General features: G+C 38.9%; 1 protein-coding gene across 39 annotated transcripts in view; it reads right to left on the minus strand.

Annotated features, from left to right (window-relative positions):
- Nucleotides 1–18079, minus strand: part of LUC7L2 (LUC7 like 2, pre-mRNA splicing factor) — a 62082-nt gene extending 44003 nt beyond the window's left edge. For 9 of the 39 annotated variants that reach the window (XR_014833668.1, XR_014833667.1, XR_014833666.1 and 6 more), the window contains exons 1-2: nt 17687–18079; nt 1642–1736 (exon numbers count right to left, since the gene is read on the minus strand). Coding sequence is in view for 13 of the 39 variants with exons in the window: in XM_005657738.4 (XP_005657795.1) it covers nt 1642–1736; nt 17687–17747 (156 nt within the window). In the remaining 26 variants the exon portion in view is untranslated. Of the gene's footprint in view, nt 1–1641; nt 1737–3323; nt 3395–6397; nt 6475–7501; nt 7562–11488; nt 11596–14446; nt 14724–17110; nt 17473–17686 lie in introns of those variants that run through there. The other 30 variants (XM_085005343.1, XM_085005340.1, XM_085005342.1 and 27 more) reach the window with 30 other exon arrangements.
- Nucleotides 18080–18482: the final 403 nt, after the last annotated feature.

The raw sequence follows: 18482 nt of genomic DNA on the forward strand, positions 1-18482 counted from the left end.
ATTAATAATCACCCACAGAGAAGAAAACATGTTAAACACAACTAAAATTTGAGCTTAGTTCCAGAACTGAGTGATTTTGAATAAATCACTTTACTATCATTAAGACTAATTATGGAACACATTACCCCACAGAATTGTTTTGAGAAATACATGAGCACAACTGCATTGTGTGTGTTATAAAGTATAAAAGCACAATCTTGATATCAGATTTTTTTTATTATTAATACAATAACTGAAGAATATAATATGTCAAAGTCTTGCTATGGCTAATTTTAAAGTATTAAAAAAAGGATTTAAATTTTGCCACTAATCTTATTTTCAAAATGTATGTGAAATGATAATTTAGCCATCAAATATCTTTAAATGTTCAATTTAATAGTAAATGTGAAGAATCAAAGAATACTACATATAAATATATATTTTATAGATTTCAATTTTACTACATAGCACAACAGAAAATACTTTATGGAAATTCTGAAGAGTAGATATGAGGGTTAATTTTCTTAGTCCTAAATTAAGTGCTCAGAAACTGAATTTGTCTCCTTGTAATATATTACACATTAAAAAAAATTAGGTATTATATATATTTTTAAAATTTTGGCTCTTTGATTCCTCCTAACATAATAATTTCAACAGTCATTCCTATTGGAAAAAGTCAGAGGTCTTTCCTATTATAAGTGCCTTGATACCTATATATTTTGGGTATTTAACTCTTCCTATCAAGAGAAAACCACTCATTTAGACATCTTTAACTAAAATACCTCATTGTTTCTGTAAATGGAAGTTTGAAATCTTTTCATTTCAGTCATTTCTGACAAATGACAGTCAGTTAAATGCTTAGGCCCTGCCAGCCCTCTTCTGCCATCCCAATGCAAGAAAGTTCTTGCACACAGATAATCATTTCAGTCAAATCCAAATGCTAGGCCATTAAATCTTTTGTCCCATTAATTTGGTCATTATTTGTGGTTTATCTACCAAATTAAAATGATGATCTCTAGGAGTTCCCTGATGGCCTAGCAGTTACCACTAGCAGTTACCACTGTAAGACCTCCGGCCTGGGAACGTCTGCATGCAATGTGCATGGCAAAAAAAAAAAAAAAAAAAAGATAAAGATTAACCAATATCACTAGACACAGAATCTAAATTGAGTTTTACATTATTAGGAGTAAGCAATGAGTGAATTTTAATCAGCAACACTACTCACAAATTAAGCTATGAATTTAAGTTATTTACCAACCCATTTTCCCCACAATGATTGCACAATAAAAATGTGCACAAATCTTAATTAAAATATATATACTGTTTTGGATAAACGTATACTCTGCTGAGCAGTGAACAATTAAAAATTCATTTATATTATTTCTAAACTAAAAGTGCAACTGCTGTATAATGTAATAACTACCTCTATGTTCCAAATAAGAAATGCTTTTTATTTGCTCTTCAGAATGGAAAAAGTCGTAAAGTAAAACACAGCAATTATTTCAGTGAGAAATCAATCTGAAGATAAGGGATGCAAGCTGCTCCACTAACAAGTGTTTTTAAAAAACTGCATAATTATTTGACAAGAAATTAAGACTTTATCAAGCAGTTTGTTTTTATAGTATTATCAATAATCAAGCAATAGATTTAAGAAATACATACAGTTCCAGACAGGACATCATGGGGGCAACAGTTGAGAAGGTGACTCTTGCACACTCTGTCATCACTGAATTTGATACGCTGACGAGTAGTATCTCCTGTAATATAGGAAAGTTAATAACATTCAAGGTTAGACAACTGGAAAGTACTTATTTTCTGAGATTCCCTATTAACACTAGCTTTTCATGTGTGGCTATACACACACACATTTATAAATCAGCTTAAGAAGGGTTAGTTTTTTATGTAATATCCTACAGAAAAACTATTTTAGACAACATGCAGTTGCAGTATGTGTACTGCATATGTAATTCAAATAGTCAAAGTGGGAAAGTAATGCATTCTGTTAAACAGAGTACTTCAGAAAAGCATAGGATTTAGAGCAGGAATGGACCTTAAAGGTTATCAGGTCCAAACCCTTCATACTTCAGATGAGGAAACTGAGGCCCCGAGAGGTTAATTGACTTGCAGCAGACCCACTAGGAGAGTTTCTATTGGTATACCATGTTCCCTACTTGACACTTAGCACTGATTTATTTTGTAATTATTTACATTAATTGAAAAACATAAAAAAAATCTTGCAAACATTGCATACACACTGCGAATCCCCACTGAACCCCAGACGCCATTTCTTCCACTATTTTGTTCCAGCTGCAGTGTCTCCCTTTTGCTGCTGGGAGGAGTTAGAGAGGGTAGAATAACGTGTTTAAGAGTGTACAAACCTGGAAGAAGGACTTACACACCAGTGAAACAAAGGCACATTGCCTAAATGAAATGTTAACTTTAATGCCTCCAAAGGTCCCATATCTCCAAGTTCTATGTAGTCTGTGCTATGTGTGGCCAAACTGGGTACATTTAAATTCATTCTGTCTTCATTTAACACAATACACCCCCTAAGCAACAGATACATCCACCTTGCTAATCAACTATGCCTATCTACTCAAAACTTTAAAAAAATCTAAGAAAAAGAAGGGTAACCATCTATAATAACAAAATATAGATGTTACAATTTTTTCCCTTAGAATCTCCTTGGGGAAAAAAACTCGTAAGAATGTTTCCTCTAAGTAGAATGAGAATAAGCCCTGGGAAATGAAGGTGTTTTGTTTTAGCCTTAAAATGACAGCATCATTGATGAGTGAAAACCTACTGGTGAATTACTGAAGCAAGAGATTTTGGTACCAAAACAGATTGTAAATACTACTGTGCTTCACATGATGCCTGGGGCACTTGAAAAACTTTCATCTAGGAAGTGACTCAATTATTTAAAATAACTTTTTTTTACATGTGAATAACAAAAAGGTTAAAACTTTACCCCTTTCACACGGCCTTATTTTGAAGAGCTTGCTCAAAGTCAACTAAATACTGTCATTTTTAGATGGGGTAAGATTTTGTTCAGATTGTTTTAACTTGGTCAAAAAGATTAAAATTTGCAACCAAGGTTTATAAAATTTTAAGAACAGTAATTTATAGCTAAAACGATAGCTTCACAGCAGTTCAACAATAGGTTTTCTAGAGGCTAGTCTCTAGTTAAAGTAGATAATTTTTGACACCACAATTTGGAATAATTCATTTAGAGTTCACGCCTGCTACTATGATAACGGTTATTTTGATGGTCCTTTGTTCCTTTTAAACACAACTGCTTTTGTTCCACATTCATTAACACATCTGAAAAGTTAGTGATAACTCACGGCTCGGCGAATGCGGGGCCTTTCTGACACTCCCTTGCAGATTGAAGTAGGCAGGCAAAGATACATTGAACCTTTACAAATAAAACAAGGGGCCAGATTGTTCAGTTTGTATAGAATAGACTCTGCCAGCAATTTCAATACAGCATCTAGAAGTACATGTTGACTGTAAAGATTCTCGTATATGAAAACAAAAGTGAACAAAATCAGGGTGTTTGGTCATTGTTTTGTTTTGTTTTTGTTTTTTTAAAATACTGACTTAAGTGCAACCCTAAAAGAATAGGACTGATCATAGGTAAACGTGTACGTCCAAGGCTGAAGCTCTCTAGAGTGGTCCTTGGGTGAGCCAACCGAGGTTTAAATAAAAAATATGTTTTATAAAGTGTATTTCATCACAACTTTGGTTAAGAGCCTTAAGCTCATGTCAGAATGGTCCTATGATGCGCTCACACCAGGATGGCAACTATTATAGGCTTTTTGCTTCCTCACATACAAGAAAAAATGTTTTAAATCTATACCCAAATTATGCTAAGAAATGTGAATATAAATTTTTGAAGAGGAAAAAACATACATATCTAGAAGTCTCCCTACTACAAGTATCTAAGCTTTTCAGTAATGCAACAGCAGTATTGTTCCAGTGCTTTGTCAATCTAATGGCTTGAGAATATTACAAGCCAGGCCTTAGAATAAAATCAAGACTCATAGAAGTTTTACTAGTCAAACATTTTGTCAGAAATTACAACATTAAATCTAATATTAAGATATAGGTGCCCTGAAGACACTGCTATCAGACGAAACATGAACAATTCGGAATATGAATTTAACAAAATTATCCCTGATGAGCTTTTTTTCTTAGAAAAAGTATTGGTTTCTATAAATGTCAAAAAGTATTTTTAAATAACTCCTCACTGCATATGGATGGTTGCTCTATAAATATTTGATAACTGCAGCCAACACAATAAATACAGCTATCAAATATCAGCCTGTATAGTAATCTTTATAACAATAATAAAATTCCTATTAATTTGATATACAGAAATACCCTGAGAGGCCTACCAACTGAGTATCTGTTTATTTATTTCTATTTTTAAAGTTTTACTTAAGAGACTTTTTTAAGGTGAACACTTAAAAATAATCTGGCTGTATTACCATGCAGTACTTAATACATTTATCTGGGCTTATGCCATTAAATTATAACCTGCTAAACCAACAAAGAATTTTAAAATAATACTGGTAATTCTGGTTTCTGTTAAGATATCTGGCCCAAACCATGTTTTTCAAAAGAAACTAGGTAAAATAGCACCCACTGAAAAACAAATGGGGGGGGCACTATAATTAATCAGTAACAAATACAAACCAAATCTTATAATACAAGAAATTATTTTATTAATTCAATATACTTTTATCTTCAGGTTTTCTGGGGATACATTCATTCTAAAAATAATCTAAGTTAAAAAAAACAATTGCCCTGCTCCACTAACATTGGATCCAAATCATAAAATCAAGCAAGCTTATTGCTGAATATATCCTCTGTGCTAAGCAATGGGGTTAACTAAGATGCACTGACGATGGGCTCTCTACCCTCAAGGAGCCCATCATTTTGCTAGAGAAATAGGACATTTAAATGATGTAACAAGTCGTAACAAAAGAAAGCATGATTCAAGTGACAAATGGATGTTTTTAACAGATGAAATACTACCAAAGAGTAGTACTTCAGGAATTCTAAGACTAGAATGACCGTCAAGAATTGAAGAGGTTAGAGAAGGCTTCATGTGATAAGTAGAAGCCATTTTTTGAAGGAAAGATAGGACGTAGATCAAAGGGAAGGACAAAGAAGAGCATTCCAAACTGGAGTAGTATTTTTGACAAAGCTTATAAAAGCAAGAAGGTTTGGGATACAGTAGGTAAATCATATCTGGCTTTGGCAAATGGCTTCACATAGGGGAATAGCAAAGTTGGGGCAAGAATAGTATTTGGGGGGTAAAATCTGATTTCTTAAATAATTTTTCCATTTTTCTCTTCAAATTTTTAATGTGTAAACGAAGTTTAAAAAAAAAAGTTTAAAAGTGGAGTTCCAGTCATGGCACAGTGGAAATGAATCCGACTAGGAACCATGAGGTTGCAGGTTCGACCCCTGGCTTCGCTCAGTCCATTAAGGACTCAGCACTGCTGTGAGCTGTGCTGTAGGTCGCAGACAAGGCTTGGCTCTGGCGTTGCTGTGGCTCTGCATAGGCCAGCAGCTGTAGCTCTGATTAGACCCCTAAGCCTGGGAACCTCCATATTCCACGGGTGCAGCCCTACAAAAACAAAACAAAACAAAGTTTAAAAGTAATGGGGCAGAGATCACACCAAATTATTTAGCTCACAACAAAATGCCCTCACCCATAAAAACATGGAAGACTCTTCTCTATAACCTCCACAATATTAATTAGGCTTTGTACATAACTATATTGACATGTTTCGAGATTAAAAACGTGAATGAGATCTTTGAAAGGAAGTTTTCATCATGAGAATGGAAGCATCAAAATTTCCATTAATATTTTCTACCAAGCAACTAACTTCAGAGTAACTATTCTCCTAACAACTCTCTGTTGTTCCACCTTCACGAGTATCATGATTTGGGAACACTTCAGTCACAGGTGTACAATAAAAACTGAAATGCATATTATTCCTTTCAAGGTCTTTGAGTAATGTAACAGAGTTGGTGTTGAGGCAGTTTCACTCGGGGAATACAGACAAACTACTCTTAAAAGAAGGCTTCTGTTCAAACTACTCAAACACTCCTATTCTCAAACTCTCCTTCAATCTGCAGATAGGGAAAAATAAGCCCACTGTAAAACCCCACCCACACTGCCACTTGATGGTCCTGCCTTTTCTGAAACACTTACACTTAAATTCTAGTAGTAACACTTAAAAATCTTAGCCTGGATGGTCTGACAGTGTACATGATGCATGCTATTTTCCCAATATCCACCCCCTCCCTTCCAGTGCCAACCACCCTCTCCCTCCCATACAAACAATAAATCAACTTTCATAGATTTAGTTGCTATTTTAAAAACATCAAAATTTTACTTTACCCATTCTCTCCGATGCTCCCTGTATTTTTTTAAGCTGTGAGTGGATGACCATGCTATGTGATCAACAACTGTGAAGGCTAAGCAAAAGTGAACTGAGTTTAGTATTATAATTTCAAAAGAACCTTAAAGTTTGTAATATTTGACATACATAATGGTATGCAGAATCCTATTTTACTGCATTTTATCAGGCATTAATGGCAAGCAATTTATAAAAACAACTAATTAGTATTTCTTTTGTACAGAATTAGCTTAGTTAAGACTTAGCTTAGAGAAAACAGAGGAGAAAACTCAACAGCACACAAAGCAAATGGAAGCATCCCCTAGTTTATAAATGGGGCCAAGAGAGGGAAAGTTCCCCCACCTTCTCCAATGTGACAACCAAAGCCCCCCCCCCCCACAGGTATATACTTGTTAGGGTACACATGTCACTGCTGGCTTGGGACAGGGTAGGCACAGTCCCTCTGAAATAAATTCCATTCCCATTCAGTAAAAGGAAAGCCAGAGTTAGAAAGAGAGGTAGCTTCTCATTTGCCTGTCCCCTCAAATCCTCACCTATTCTACCTTCTTATTACCATTCCTTCTAATAGAAGCCATGAATCCACATAATAATGTGGGAACTACATAAAGACCAAATTCCAGTCTAGTACAGAGCAGGAAGAGGCCTGCTCTGTGCTAGCAAACATGTCTTCATGTGGAAAAGCAAACTCCTAATGTCTTCACATGAACCAAGGAAAAGGTTCTGCTGCACAGTAACTATTTTTTTTTGTCTTTTTTTTGCTATTTCTTGGGCCGCTCCCGCGGCATATGGAGGTTCCCAGGCTAGGGGTTGAATCGGAGCTGTAGCCACCGGCCTACGCCAGAGCCACAGCAACGCGGGATCCGAGCCGCGTCTGCAACCTACACCCCAGCTCACGGCAACGCCGGATCGTTAACCCACTGAGCAAGGGCAGGGATCGAACCCGCAACCTCACGGTTCCTAGTCGGATTCGTTAACCACTGCGCCACGACGGGAACTCCTGCGCAGTAACTATTAAAGAAACAATTTGATCACTTTTACATCCTCCTCCAATAGTCTCACCAACTCCACTAACTTCTCCCACCTACCTTTGTTGTTCCTTCCGAATTCAGCCTAAAGCTCACCTATAAGAACCCTTTGTAATTAACCTTAAAAGAAAAACAAATTACTCCATGTTACCTTGTTAATAAACTCAGTTTAATTCACTGTATATTTATACAAATCAAAGTTTATAGAGTTCATTTTATGCAAAGACTCACTACCATGTCTTAACATAATATGATTACTGACGCTTTAAAAACATTTATTATGACTTGATACACATCAAACTTTTCAGGAGTCTATTTAATACATAAGGAAAACAAAGAAAAAAATATTCAGCCAAAGATGGCAGTGGGAAAAACTAAGGCATTCTCCCTTCTAAATCTATTATCAAGTCACTTTTAACCAAATTTATAAAAATCATACTGAATAGTATAGAGGCTTTCCTTTGCCCCAGAAAATGCAAAAATAAGGTGACCTAAAGGCTATCCTTAATTCTTTCATATGGCCCTATAGATTTAGCATTACAAATAGGTACCTTCACCACAATTCCCATGAGCCCAACATTTTAAAACTGCAATGCCCACTGTAGAAGAAATTTCTAGAACAAGTTCAATCTTGCTGCGTATGATGATCAAGGATTAATAGCATTAAACACTTTTAAAATCTACCAGCCTATTCGTCTAGAAACTCCATATAAAAAATTATAAGGAATGAGGAGTTCCCATTGTGGCTCAGTGGTAATGAAGCTGACTACTATACATGAGGATGTGGGTTTGATCCCTGACCTCACTCAGTGAGTTATGGATCTAGTGTTGCTGTGAGTTGTGGTATATGTCGCAGACACCGCTCGGATCTAATGTTGCTATGGCTGCGACATAGGCCAGCAGCTGCAGCTCCGATTGGACCCCTAGCCTGAGAACTTCCATATGCTGCAGGTGCGGCCCTAAAAAGCCAGAAAAAATTTTATATATATATATATATATATATATATATATATACACACACACATATATATACATATATATATTATGGAATGAGACTGGAAAACAGTCTTGGTAGCAGGAAAAAAGCTTACAGAGTGTTTAAGAGCTAACAATGGTGAAGGAAAAGTGGGAAATGTGTGAAGAGAAATACTAAAGTAGCTGCATTCCAAGGGCTCTGTTCCACTCCTTGCCACACGCTATCTTCTCCCATTACACAGAGTCTTGGAGACTGGCAGGGGGTCAATACCATCACATTTCTGCTGGGGGCAGGGGTTGTGGGAGGATATATGCTTTAAGAAATCAACATGTTTCTGTGGAATCTGAAAAAAGGACAGACGGAACTTCTTTGCAGAACAGATGCTGACTCACAGACATTGAAAAACTTATGGTCTCCAGAGGAGACAGTTTGGGGGGTGGGGGGATGTGCCTGGGCTGTGGGATGGAAATCCTGTGAAATCAGATTGTTATGATCATTATACAACTACATATGTGATAAATTCATTTGAGTAATAAAAAAAAAAGAAATCAACATGTTTCTCCTCTTAGATTTAGGACATACATTAGAAAAGCCTGAAAATAGTTACCCACAAATATATTCCTAAAACTGGATGATATAGAATTTGTTTTATGGTATAGGTCATAAAGGAAAGTCAGTCACTAAAAAGTTGCGGGCTGCTAATTTTGTATTTTTGTAATTTTGTTACTTGCAGAGCTGCTACTCTGATACCATAACACTCATTCTCTGGATATCAGGTGCCTTCTATCATTCAGAACTTTCTATACACAAAATTAGACTTAATGATAGCTATCTCTGGCTATGAAGAAATAGCTGAAAAGAACCAAGAAAAAGTAATTGGTTGATCGGTCTATTAAAGAGATAAGTTCTCACTGGTTGGTGACTGCTATAAAACCTAAGCAGAGCCTCCCCAAATCTAAAACCAATGAAGAAATAAAAAGGGAAAAGAAATGAGAAAATATCAAAGGACAAAGGTGACAAGACAACTCAATGATAACAGAAGTTAAAATGAAAAAGATTACCATGAAGGAGACTGAGCCTTACAACTACTGAAACAATGCAGCAGAAATACTGTGACACATTCACAGGAACTGCCTTTAGGGAAAGAACTGAAAACTGTGAAAGGGAACATAGTGGACTTCATTTGCGATGCTTTTTTTTTAATTCCAGGGAAACACACAAAATAACATTTGTTCACTCATACAGGTTTTTGATCGTCTTACATTTTTTAAACTTTTTTCAAAATTAGACACTGACCTGCAATCAATACCCAGAATCACTTAAAAATAAACCTAACTATTCATGTGTAAATCTTCACTCCTCCCCAGACTTTCGCTTCCTTCAGGATTAGAGTCCTATTTCACTACTCTATTCCAGAGTCAAAAGACTATAGAAGCAAATTACGTTCACAACTTCTAAGAAAAGGAAAGAAACAACTGAAGCAACTCAGCAACCTACAGATATTCAGGTTCTATTCCTACCAACCATTACTATACCCTAAAACACATCACCTAGTGTTAGAACACCATGTCTGGGGAAGTACTCCAACACTAGGAGGCAAATCAAATCATCTGACTTATTTTCATACCAGAATTTCTTAAAATACAAATACATGGCTTCTAAAATCTGAGGTGAAATCAACTGTTTTCTTAGGAAGCACGCCCTGTTCAGTCCCCTGTCCATAATGTAGAATCACCACACTCCCCCCCGCCCCAGGCCCCCCAGTTTCTAGTCCAGGGGTTTTCTTCCGATAAGAAGCTTTTCCCAAAGCCAGCACCTTTTCACACTCCTGCTGTGTGGTGAAATCCTGCAGAAGTGCAGCTGACCACACGGACCAAAACATTAATGGAGAGGTAAGATCAAGCTAAATAGGTAGCTTCTTCCTAGAAATCAAGGTGGACTTCCCTAGGGACGTCTAGATCTCTTCCTCTCACAGGTGTGCATTTCTGTCTATTTCTAAGGAGAAGTTATTTCTACCTAGGGGCTTGGGTATATACATTTCGAGCATATATTCCTTTCACATGAATAACTAGAACAGTATTTCCAAAAATATGAGATTTGTACAAAAACTCATTTTAGACGTTCTGATTTCAACAACATGACATTTTAAATACTACTCAAGCACTTAGTGGTGATTATTATGATTAAGTCAAGAAAAAAGTTTCCACTTTGCACTTAGTATGCATTTTAATCAACACATCTAAAGTTCTAATTTTTAGCACAAGATAAGTGACAAGAGTCTAGTTATCTCTTATAACATCATGTAGTTTTCACTGTGTTTTTGTGGGGACATAAACCTTCATTTTAAAATCAGCTAAATTTTCACAAAGTGAACTGACAAAGAAAAAATATTAAACAAATATTTAAAAGGAGTAAAGGTGATATATGTGACTAACACTTGGGAAACATTTATCCAGAACAGGGTTTCTCAAACTTTTAATTTGATCGGAGTCACATGGAAGGCTTCTTAAAACACAGACTGCTGGCTCCCACCCCCAGACCTTCTGATTTGGTAAGTCTGGAGTGGGTCCAAGAATGTGTTTCTAAGAAGTTCCAGGTGATCCTAAGGTTTCTGATCTGGGTACCACACTTGTGAGAAACACTGATCTAGAATAAATGCCAACAAGACTCTTCTTAAAGGACCAGACAGCAAATATTTTAAGCTTGCCAGCTATCTATCTCTGTTGCAACCACCCAACTCTGCTGTTGTAAGGCAAAGCACACACAGACAGTATGTACACAAATGGGCAAGACTGTGCTTCAACAAAACTTTATTTACAAAAAGCAAGTGGGACATAGTGCCATGCTGATCTAAAACATACCTCAAGTACTAAAAAGAGTATACTGTGTAGCTTAATAGCAGGACAGAATATAGAAGCAGCTGAACAGCTAAGTGTACACACTTGGATATCTATCCAATAAATATCCAACCGATTTCATTCAGAGGCAAAGCTTTGGAAAATTGAACTCTGAAAGTGAAAACTAATGTCTAAAAAGAAAACTGAGGTCTCAAGAAGATAAAAACAATTTACCATGCATTTAGGAGACATGACAAAAGACTCAGCAAGGGCCGCTGGTTAAATTCTTTTCACGTTGAATCACAAAGGTCAAATATCATTGCACATGGTTCACAACTAAACTAGAACATAAGGATCAATATCTAGTGAGTGTTTTTTAAGAAAAAAAGTTTTAAAGACTCCTTTCTCCAGCCCAGGTTAAATACCAAAATATAACTTTTTTCAGTTGACTGAGCTACAGGTCACCTTCTGATGGCTTTGACTTTTCAAATTCCTAAGTTACTCAGTTAAAACAAAAACACAAAGCTAGAGCCAATTCCAGAGTTTTTACAAACTACTTTTCTCTATATCCTCAGTCATCTTACAAAACTGATCAATTGATCTATTCTGGCCTTGCCTTCTAATTTCTATCCTAGCAGCTGCTGGTGTGTGAAAATTTAAATCGAAAAGGAAAAGATGGACTTTTTTTTGCAGGTAGTGAATCTGTAAGACTGTAGACTAATTAAGCTGAAGAATACAACCACATATGTGTGTCCTCAAGGAATATACTAACAGCCGCAGACTTTTAAGATTCAGTCCATTTCAAGCACCATTCTGGAATTCCACTCTAGAGAAGCATTTGCCTCATGTTCCTAGTGTTGCTCAGCCCTTACTGTTCTAAGCCCTGTGCAACCCCAAACTCACCTGAACTCTTAGCAACTTCAAGCTTTAATGTTTATATGAAGCACCTGATACTGAACACTCTGGAAACCTTACCTCATCGTGACATCTACTTGCCCCGGACTTCCTGTTACCCATCTTGAACCTGTAGCTCACTACCACTTATCCTTTTGTGACAACTTACCCAAACCAAACCAAAATATTTACTTGCTGCTTATAGAGCTTATGAAATGATAGACAAAATGATTTTTCTTTGGTTTCAATTTATTTTTTATCTGAAGTAAAAGAATGCCTGAGAAGCTCAGGTTTCCTCCAGGAGAGCTAAACAACTGCAGAGAACCCAAGGATAATGCAGAGTTGTAGGAGTTATTATTACTGTTTTCTGGACTGCTGTGTAAATAGAATTATTACTCAGAGTTCACATAACTTTTTTAAAGGATTATGTGGTTGGGTTTTGTTTGTTTTTTTTTGTTTTTTTTTTCTTTTGGCTTTTTTGGCCATGCCCATGCCATGTGGAAGTTCCCTCACCAGGGAACAAACTTGTGCCACAGCAGCAACCCAAGACCCTGCAGTGACAACGCCTGATCCTCAATCCACTGCATCACAAGAGAACTCCCACTATGTGGTTTCAGTGTATTGATATACCTAGACCTCAGATAAAATCAAGTATTTACTAAAACTGTTTAATCTCCCGTTTAACTACTTAACCTTGTTTGCTGGAATTTATCATGTTAGAGAATTTATCAGCTCTACAATTAGATATACTCCATCATTATTTTTTTAAATGTTTGCCTGAACATTAAAGGCTATGCCTCCTTCACTTAAAATGAACAATCCAAGCAGAATAGAAGAATGACTTACAACTGACCAAGAAATAGATGTGGCTCATTAAGTTTATGAGAGAAAACGAAAAGAAAATGCTCTCAATGTTGATGACAAGTCAAGAAACACAGATTACAATAAAGATGATTTTATGAAGAAAATCCACTGAAGAAAACAATATTTCAACCACTGATTCAATAATTTATTTTGCAGAAAGGCAGCAATGTCATACTGTCTATAGGTTCAACAGTTATATATCACTAAACTTGTGTTAGGGACAAGTAAATGACTTTATGAATTGTATTTTCCTGGTTATCTCCTAGGATGCATATCCTTCTAATTTCACATCCCACAAACTACAACTGCCATAGAATTTAACTGATCAGTAAAAAATCTTAAATTACGATGAACGTACTTGATAACTGAGGAAGTACATTGTATGTTTAGAAAGATTATCATCAAAAATAGCTAATATTATCTGAAAGTTTTCACTTGCCCTAAACATTCCCTAACTGTAAGGGACAATTAACTCTATTCTATAGCCTACAGGTTATTTTTAAGGGCAAGTGCCATTTCTGGCCTGTTTTAACTTTTCAGAGATGGCCTTTGCTCCCATTTATTTATTTATTTATTTATTTTGTCTTTTTTAGCTATTTCTTGGGCCGCTCCCGAGGCATATGGAGGTTCCCAGGCTAGGGGTCTAATCGGAGCTGTAGCCACCGGCCTACGCCAGAGCCACAGCAACGTAGGATCCAAGCCGCGTCTGCAACCTACACCACAGCTCACGGCAACGCCAGATCCTTAACCCACTGAGCAAGGGCAGGGACCGAACCCGCAACCTCATGGTTCCTAGTCGGATTCGTTGACCACTGTGCCACGACGGGAACTCCCTCTGCTCCCATTTAAAGGAATGGTATGGAATCCTCAAAACTACCTTCTCTAACTTCCCTAGCTGCAAAACTTAGGATGTAATCTAAATTCATACCCTCAACTTTAATTCCTATCCCTCAAACCTTGCAAGGCCTCCCTGGGGTAAGGACCAGAGACTTCTCAACCAAATAGTACTTGTTGGCAAAAGGGCTTTCTTTAGTTAAGGGATACTCTTCCAATTAAACCAACTCAACAAAAATGACCATAGTGTATGTGAGGACTCTAGGTTGCCCCAACCATCACAAAGACAATTCAGCTCAACTGCTGCTAGTCTTTTCCTGTTGCTCCTCCCTGCTTTCAAATGGAATACGTGGGGGGGGGGGGGGGGATTATCCCTTCCGCTCCCATCTATTAATGCTAACAACTAAAATGAAAGTATCTATAAAATTTAATGTACCTTACCCTTCAGAGAAAAATACTAATTTATATCTACTTATGGTTCCTTCCAAGAAACTTTATACTTATTTTTCAACATTTTTAAGGATAACATAAGAAATTATTTGGCTTCTCATTTAACAAATTATAGAGTTAACGTGAGGCAAAAAAGGTTAAGTGACTTACCCAACGTTACAATTAGAGGTACAGCTGGGGCTAGAAACCAGGTCTCCTGAGTCTCAGCCCAGTGCTCTTTTCTTTAGCCCATGATGCCTTATCAGAAAAATCCAAATACAGTCAGACCCCCAGTTACATGGGTATGAGTTACACTGATTCACATATACAAACTTTATGTAGTGTGACCAATGTTTCAACTCACGCGGTACCCTGCTTCCATTTATGCAGTATGCCAGGCATCGGCACGATTTTCAGTGGCACACAGGCGGTTGCCACCACCAGGGCCCTAGGCAAAATTGCAAAGAAGGCAAAGTTTGTCTTTGGCCCTCCCACCTCCCTTAATGCATTCCTCTCCCACCTCCTGGTCATCCCCCTGCCCAGCCTCCCGGCACCATCATGCTGCCCTCTGGTTATCCAAAGCCTCCCACTTCCGCCACTCACCCAGAACGGACCTTTCTGGAAGTACTCAGTGATCCCAAATTACCTCTCCATTTCCCAACTAAAATTCCTATGTCAGTGATGCCTAGGTCATCTACATGATGAACTGACTTAAGTAAGTCAAAATAAATTATGCTTAACATATTAAAATCTCCAAGGAGTTTAAAAAGGAACTAATTAAAAACTCTGATTTGGGGAAAGGGAAGAGGAAATAGACTTTTCATTGGGGGGGGGGGGAGGTGAAAGAGAAAGCACCCTGACCTCCTGTGCCCCTTCAGATTCCCTCAGACAGGACACTAAGAGTTGAAGGGGTGGTTATTGCCACCCAGAGTCCCACCATCCAAAAAGACAGTGGTTGCTTCATAGTTAGTCCCTGAGATTAAAAAAACACAAAGAAAAAAAGGTGGACAGAGCTACCTTCAACACCCTCCCACATACCTTTTCCACCTCTTCCCCACCTCCTGGATCCCCATTTCCACCTCTTAATGCCACAGACACCCAAGAGCATTCCCTGTAAGCTGTTCCTGTGTCCAATACAAAGCTTCCCACTTTATGGTTTCAAATTACATGGTGTTATTCAGGAAGGTATCCATGATCCCCTATCCCTGGATAACTTGAGGTTGACTGTACACTAAAAAAAAAACAATCCTAATTATTTAAAAGTCCTTAATAAGATGAAATATGTAAACTCAGTAACTCTCTTGTAAGAAGGAAAAGAATGTTCTGATTCTTATAAACATAAAAGAACTAATTTGGGTATCTTAAAAAACATTCAATTCTTTTCCTTGAAAGTAGTTAAGTCTTACTTCTGGCCCAACACAGCAGTGAAAATCCAGTCATTTCAGATAAATAATATCATGGACTTGTAAACATGATTTCAATGGTAAATCCTCTTAGTCTGGAGGCAAAAAAAATTGAGTAACAGACACATAAAAATATAAATTTGTACACAAAGCAGAGTGGATTTTAAGATATCCAAGTTTCTGCTAATTACACACAAAGGAAAAAATGTGTGTGTATATACATATATACACACACATATATACATGTATATACATACATATATACACATATATATGTACACACACATTTTAATTCAGCTTTGCAAGACCAGACTGGCTGCGTAGTTTGCAATTTAGCAGGTGATAGCAGTTACTTTGATCCAACTACCCTCCCAGTAAAATTAAGAAATTCAATCCATACAGAGGATACCAAAAAAGGTATCCATTTAGGATTAAAAGGATCATGTAAAGTAAGACTTAAGTGAGTTTTAGAATTTTACTATAAAGATTATTCGGTCAGCCAAAATCCTGGATTAAGCCCCTTCTCAACACCATCTTCATAATGGAAAAGGAGCAATTTAAGACATGCTGCAGTTATAAAAACCATTCTTCTCTGAAAGTGAAAAAATGGTAACTGGCAGAAGTTTCCCCAGTGGTGTTTTTTAATTAATATTAACTTGCAAGGATTTACTACACAAATAAAATTCATTTCCTTCCCAGTCTTCCCCTCTTCTCTACACAACCACAACAGGTTTGCGATCTACATTTTCTATAAAGAAAAGTTGCAAACGTGGGTTTTTATTAAAACTGAACTAGGAACACTGAAAAACGATTCAAAGTATGCGCTGTTAAAAACATTTGAATTCAATGTTTTTAATCTACTCACACATTCTGCTGCAAAGCACTTAAGGAAATTATAACAGTGGACTATTCAAAAGTTTGTGTGCCTTTTCTCTTAAGTCAAACAATTTAAATAACTTATCAAGAAAAAAAAAGCACTTCTTTAATGGCTAAGAAACTATTTGCCTGAACAAGCAACATACAAAAATGAGCAAGGGTTTGGCTTTGTTTTTAAGAGATAATGAACTAGAGCCTTCCTTCATATTCGCATGGATTTGAATCGAATTTCAAAGAGTACATTACTAACGATCATCACCAAAAAAGCAACAGCACTTTATCTTTTTATTTAGACATTCTCTATGACAAAAAGATATCCATCCAGCAATTAGTGGTTTTCTACACAAATTCTAACCTAAGCGCCTAAAAGGATCGTTGTTTCCCTCAATTCTACTTCACTGGGCACATTTTCAAAATGGTTCTACTTGGGCAACAAGCAAGATTTGTCAATATTTACTGAACAAAGCCTCTATTAAATTGTCTAACAAAATGGAGGTCTCCCGGAAAAAACAGGCCGTAACACTTTCTTTTTACAAAATGGGCCAAACACACCCACCTCAAGAAACCATGGTTTGGGTCAGATTTCCCCATAAGAACAGTTGTTTCTGTGGGGGTCGAGAGTGCATCTCTGGGACTGGATTCCTAGTGAAAAAGGTTTTTCCGGACCCAGATAAGAGGGGCGGGGGAGAGGGGGTGTCACTTCTCTCTGGATTCTCTGGAGGGCGGCGGCGAGGGATGATCCCAAAACTCTGGGTTCGGAAATTAGCTCAGGGGGACGGAGGCTTTAGCGGTCCAGGTACCCAATCAGCCACAAAACAGGCCGGCCGACTACCCAAGAGAGACGTGGGCTCTCCGGTCCCAGCCAAGTCAACACTGAACGCTTCAACTCTCCTTTCAGCCTCCAGGCCCCGCCTGACCCCATTGGCAGCAGTTCCCGCCAATCCGCTCGGTCACCGCCCCCCAAGCCCGCCTGCCCAGCCATGATTGGATGGGACAGGAGCTGGGACCTCGTGTTACCAATCTGGGAGCCCCTTACTCAGCCACACACGCAAGCCCAGGTGCACCCGCGGAACCCCTGCCCCTCGCTTTCCCGATCCCTTCCCCCACCCCCGGGGCAGTGGCAGAGACTTACCGTCCCGGGAGGTGCCCATCAACTGGTCCAGCATCGCGCGCATCTGGGCCTGCGCCGACATGGCGGCGGCGTAGCGGGCGGACGGGCCGGGGTGGGGCGCAGACCGGGCCCTCTCGGGCGGGGGGGAGGGGGCAGGGGGAAGGGGTTGGGGGAGGTGAGACGCTGTCTTGGTTGCCGCCGCTGCCTCAAGGCGTGCGGAAAAGGAGCCGGAGGGGCTGCAGGAGAGTCCGGGCTGCGTTCCTCAAGACGACGCGTACGTGGAAGGCAGCAGCCCCCCAAAGCGACCCTCGCTCCCTCACGCTCCGTCGGGTTCCTGGGAGAGAAGCGATACCGGCTAAGCAAGCTCTCGTCTCCAACACCGCCACCCGCCGGAAAACGTCAGCCCCCCCCTCCAAGCTCTGACGCCGCTCGCCGCCACCGTCGCCGCAACGTGAGCGCGCACGCTCCTCGCGCTTAGTCGTTTCCCGCGGGGGCTCCACCAACCGGCGTTCAACTGTATATACTCCGCCCGCCCCGCGTAGGAGGGGCTCCACCCTAACGGCTCTCGGGCGCGTGCACGCGGCCTTCTTCCGCTCCTGCCAACCCCCCCCCCTCGATCTCGCGAGACTCTGGTGCCTCAACGGCTCTGCGAGCCGGATCCGCCCGGGGCGCCAAAAGGTCTGTTAGGGCAGTGCCGCACGCCTTGCTGGCGAATCAGACCCAGGTTAGCCAGAGGGTTTGCCCCAGTCGAAAGTAAGTAGAGACCATGCCCGTCGTTTCGACTGAGGTTAGCAGTCTTATGGGCGTATTCCTGATG

Source organism: Sus scrofa, chromosome 18 (assembly GCF_054392235.1).
Source record: "Sus scrofa isolate SSC_HxYL_T2T_F1_AM1 chromosome 18, Sscrofa_HxYL_maternal_Yorkshire_Landrace_v2.0, whole genome shotgun sequence".
NCBI classification, from domain to species: Eukaryota; Metazoa; Chordata; class Mammalia; order Artiodactyla; family Suidae; genus Sus; species Sus scrofa.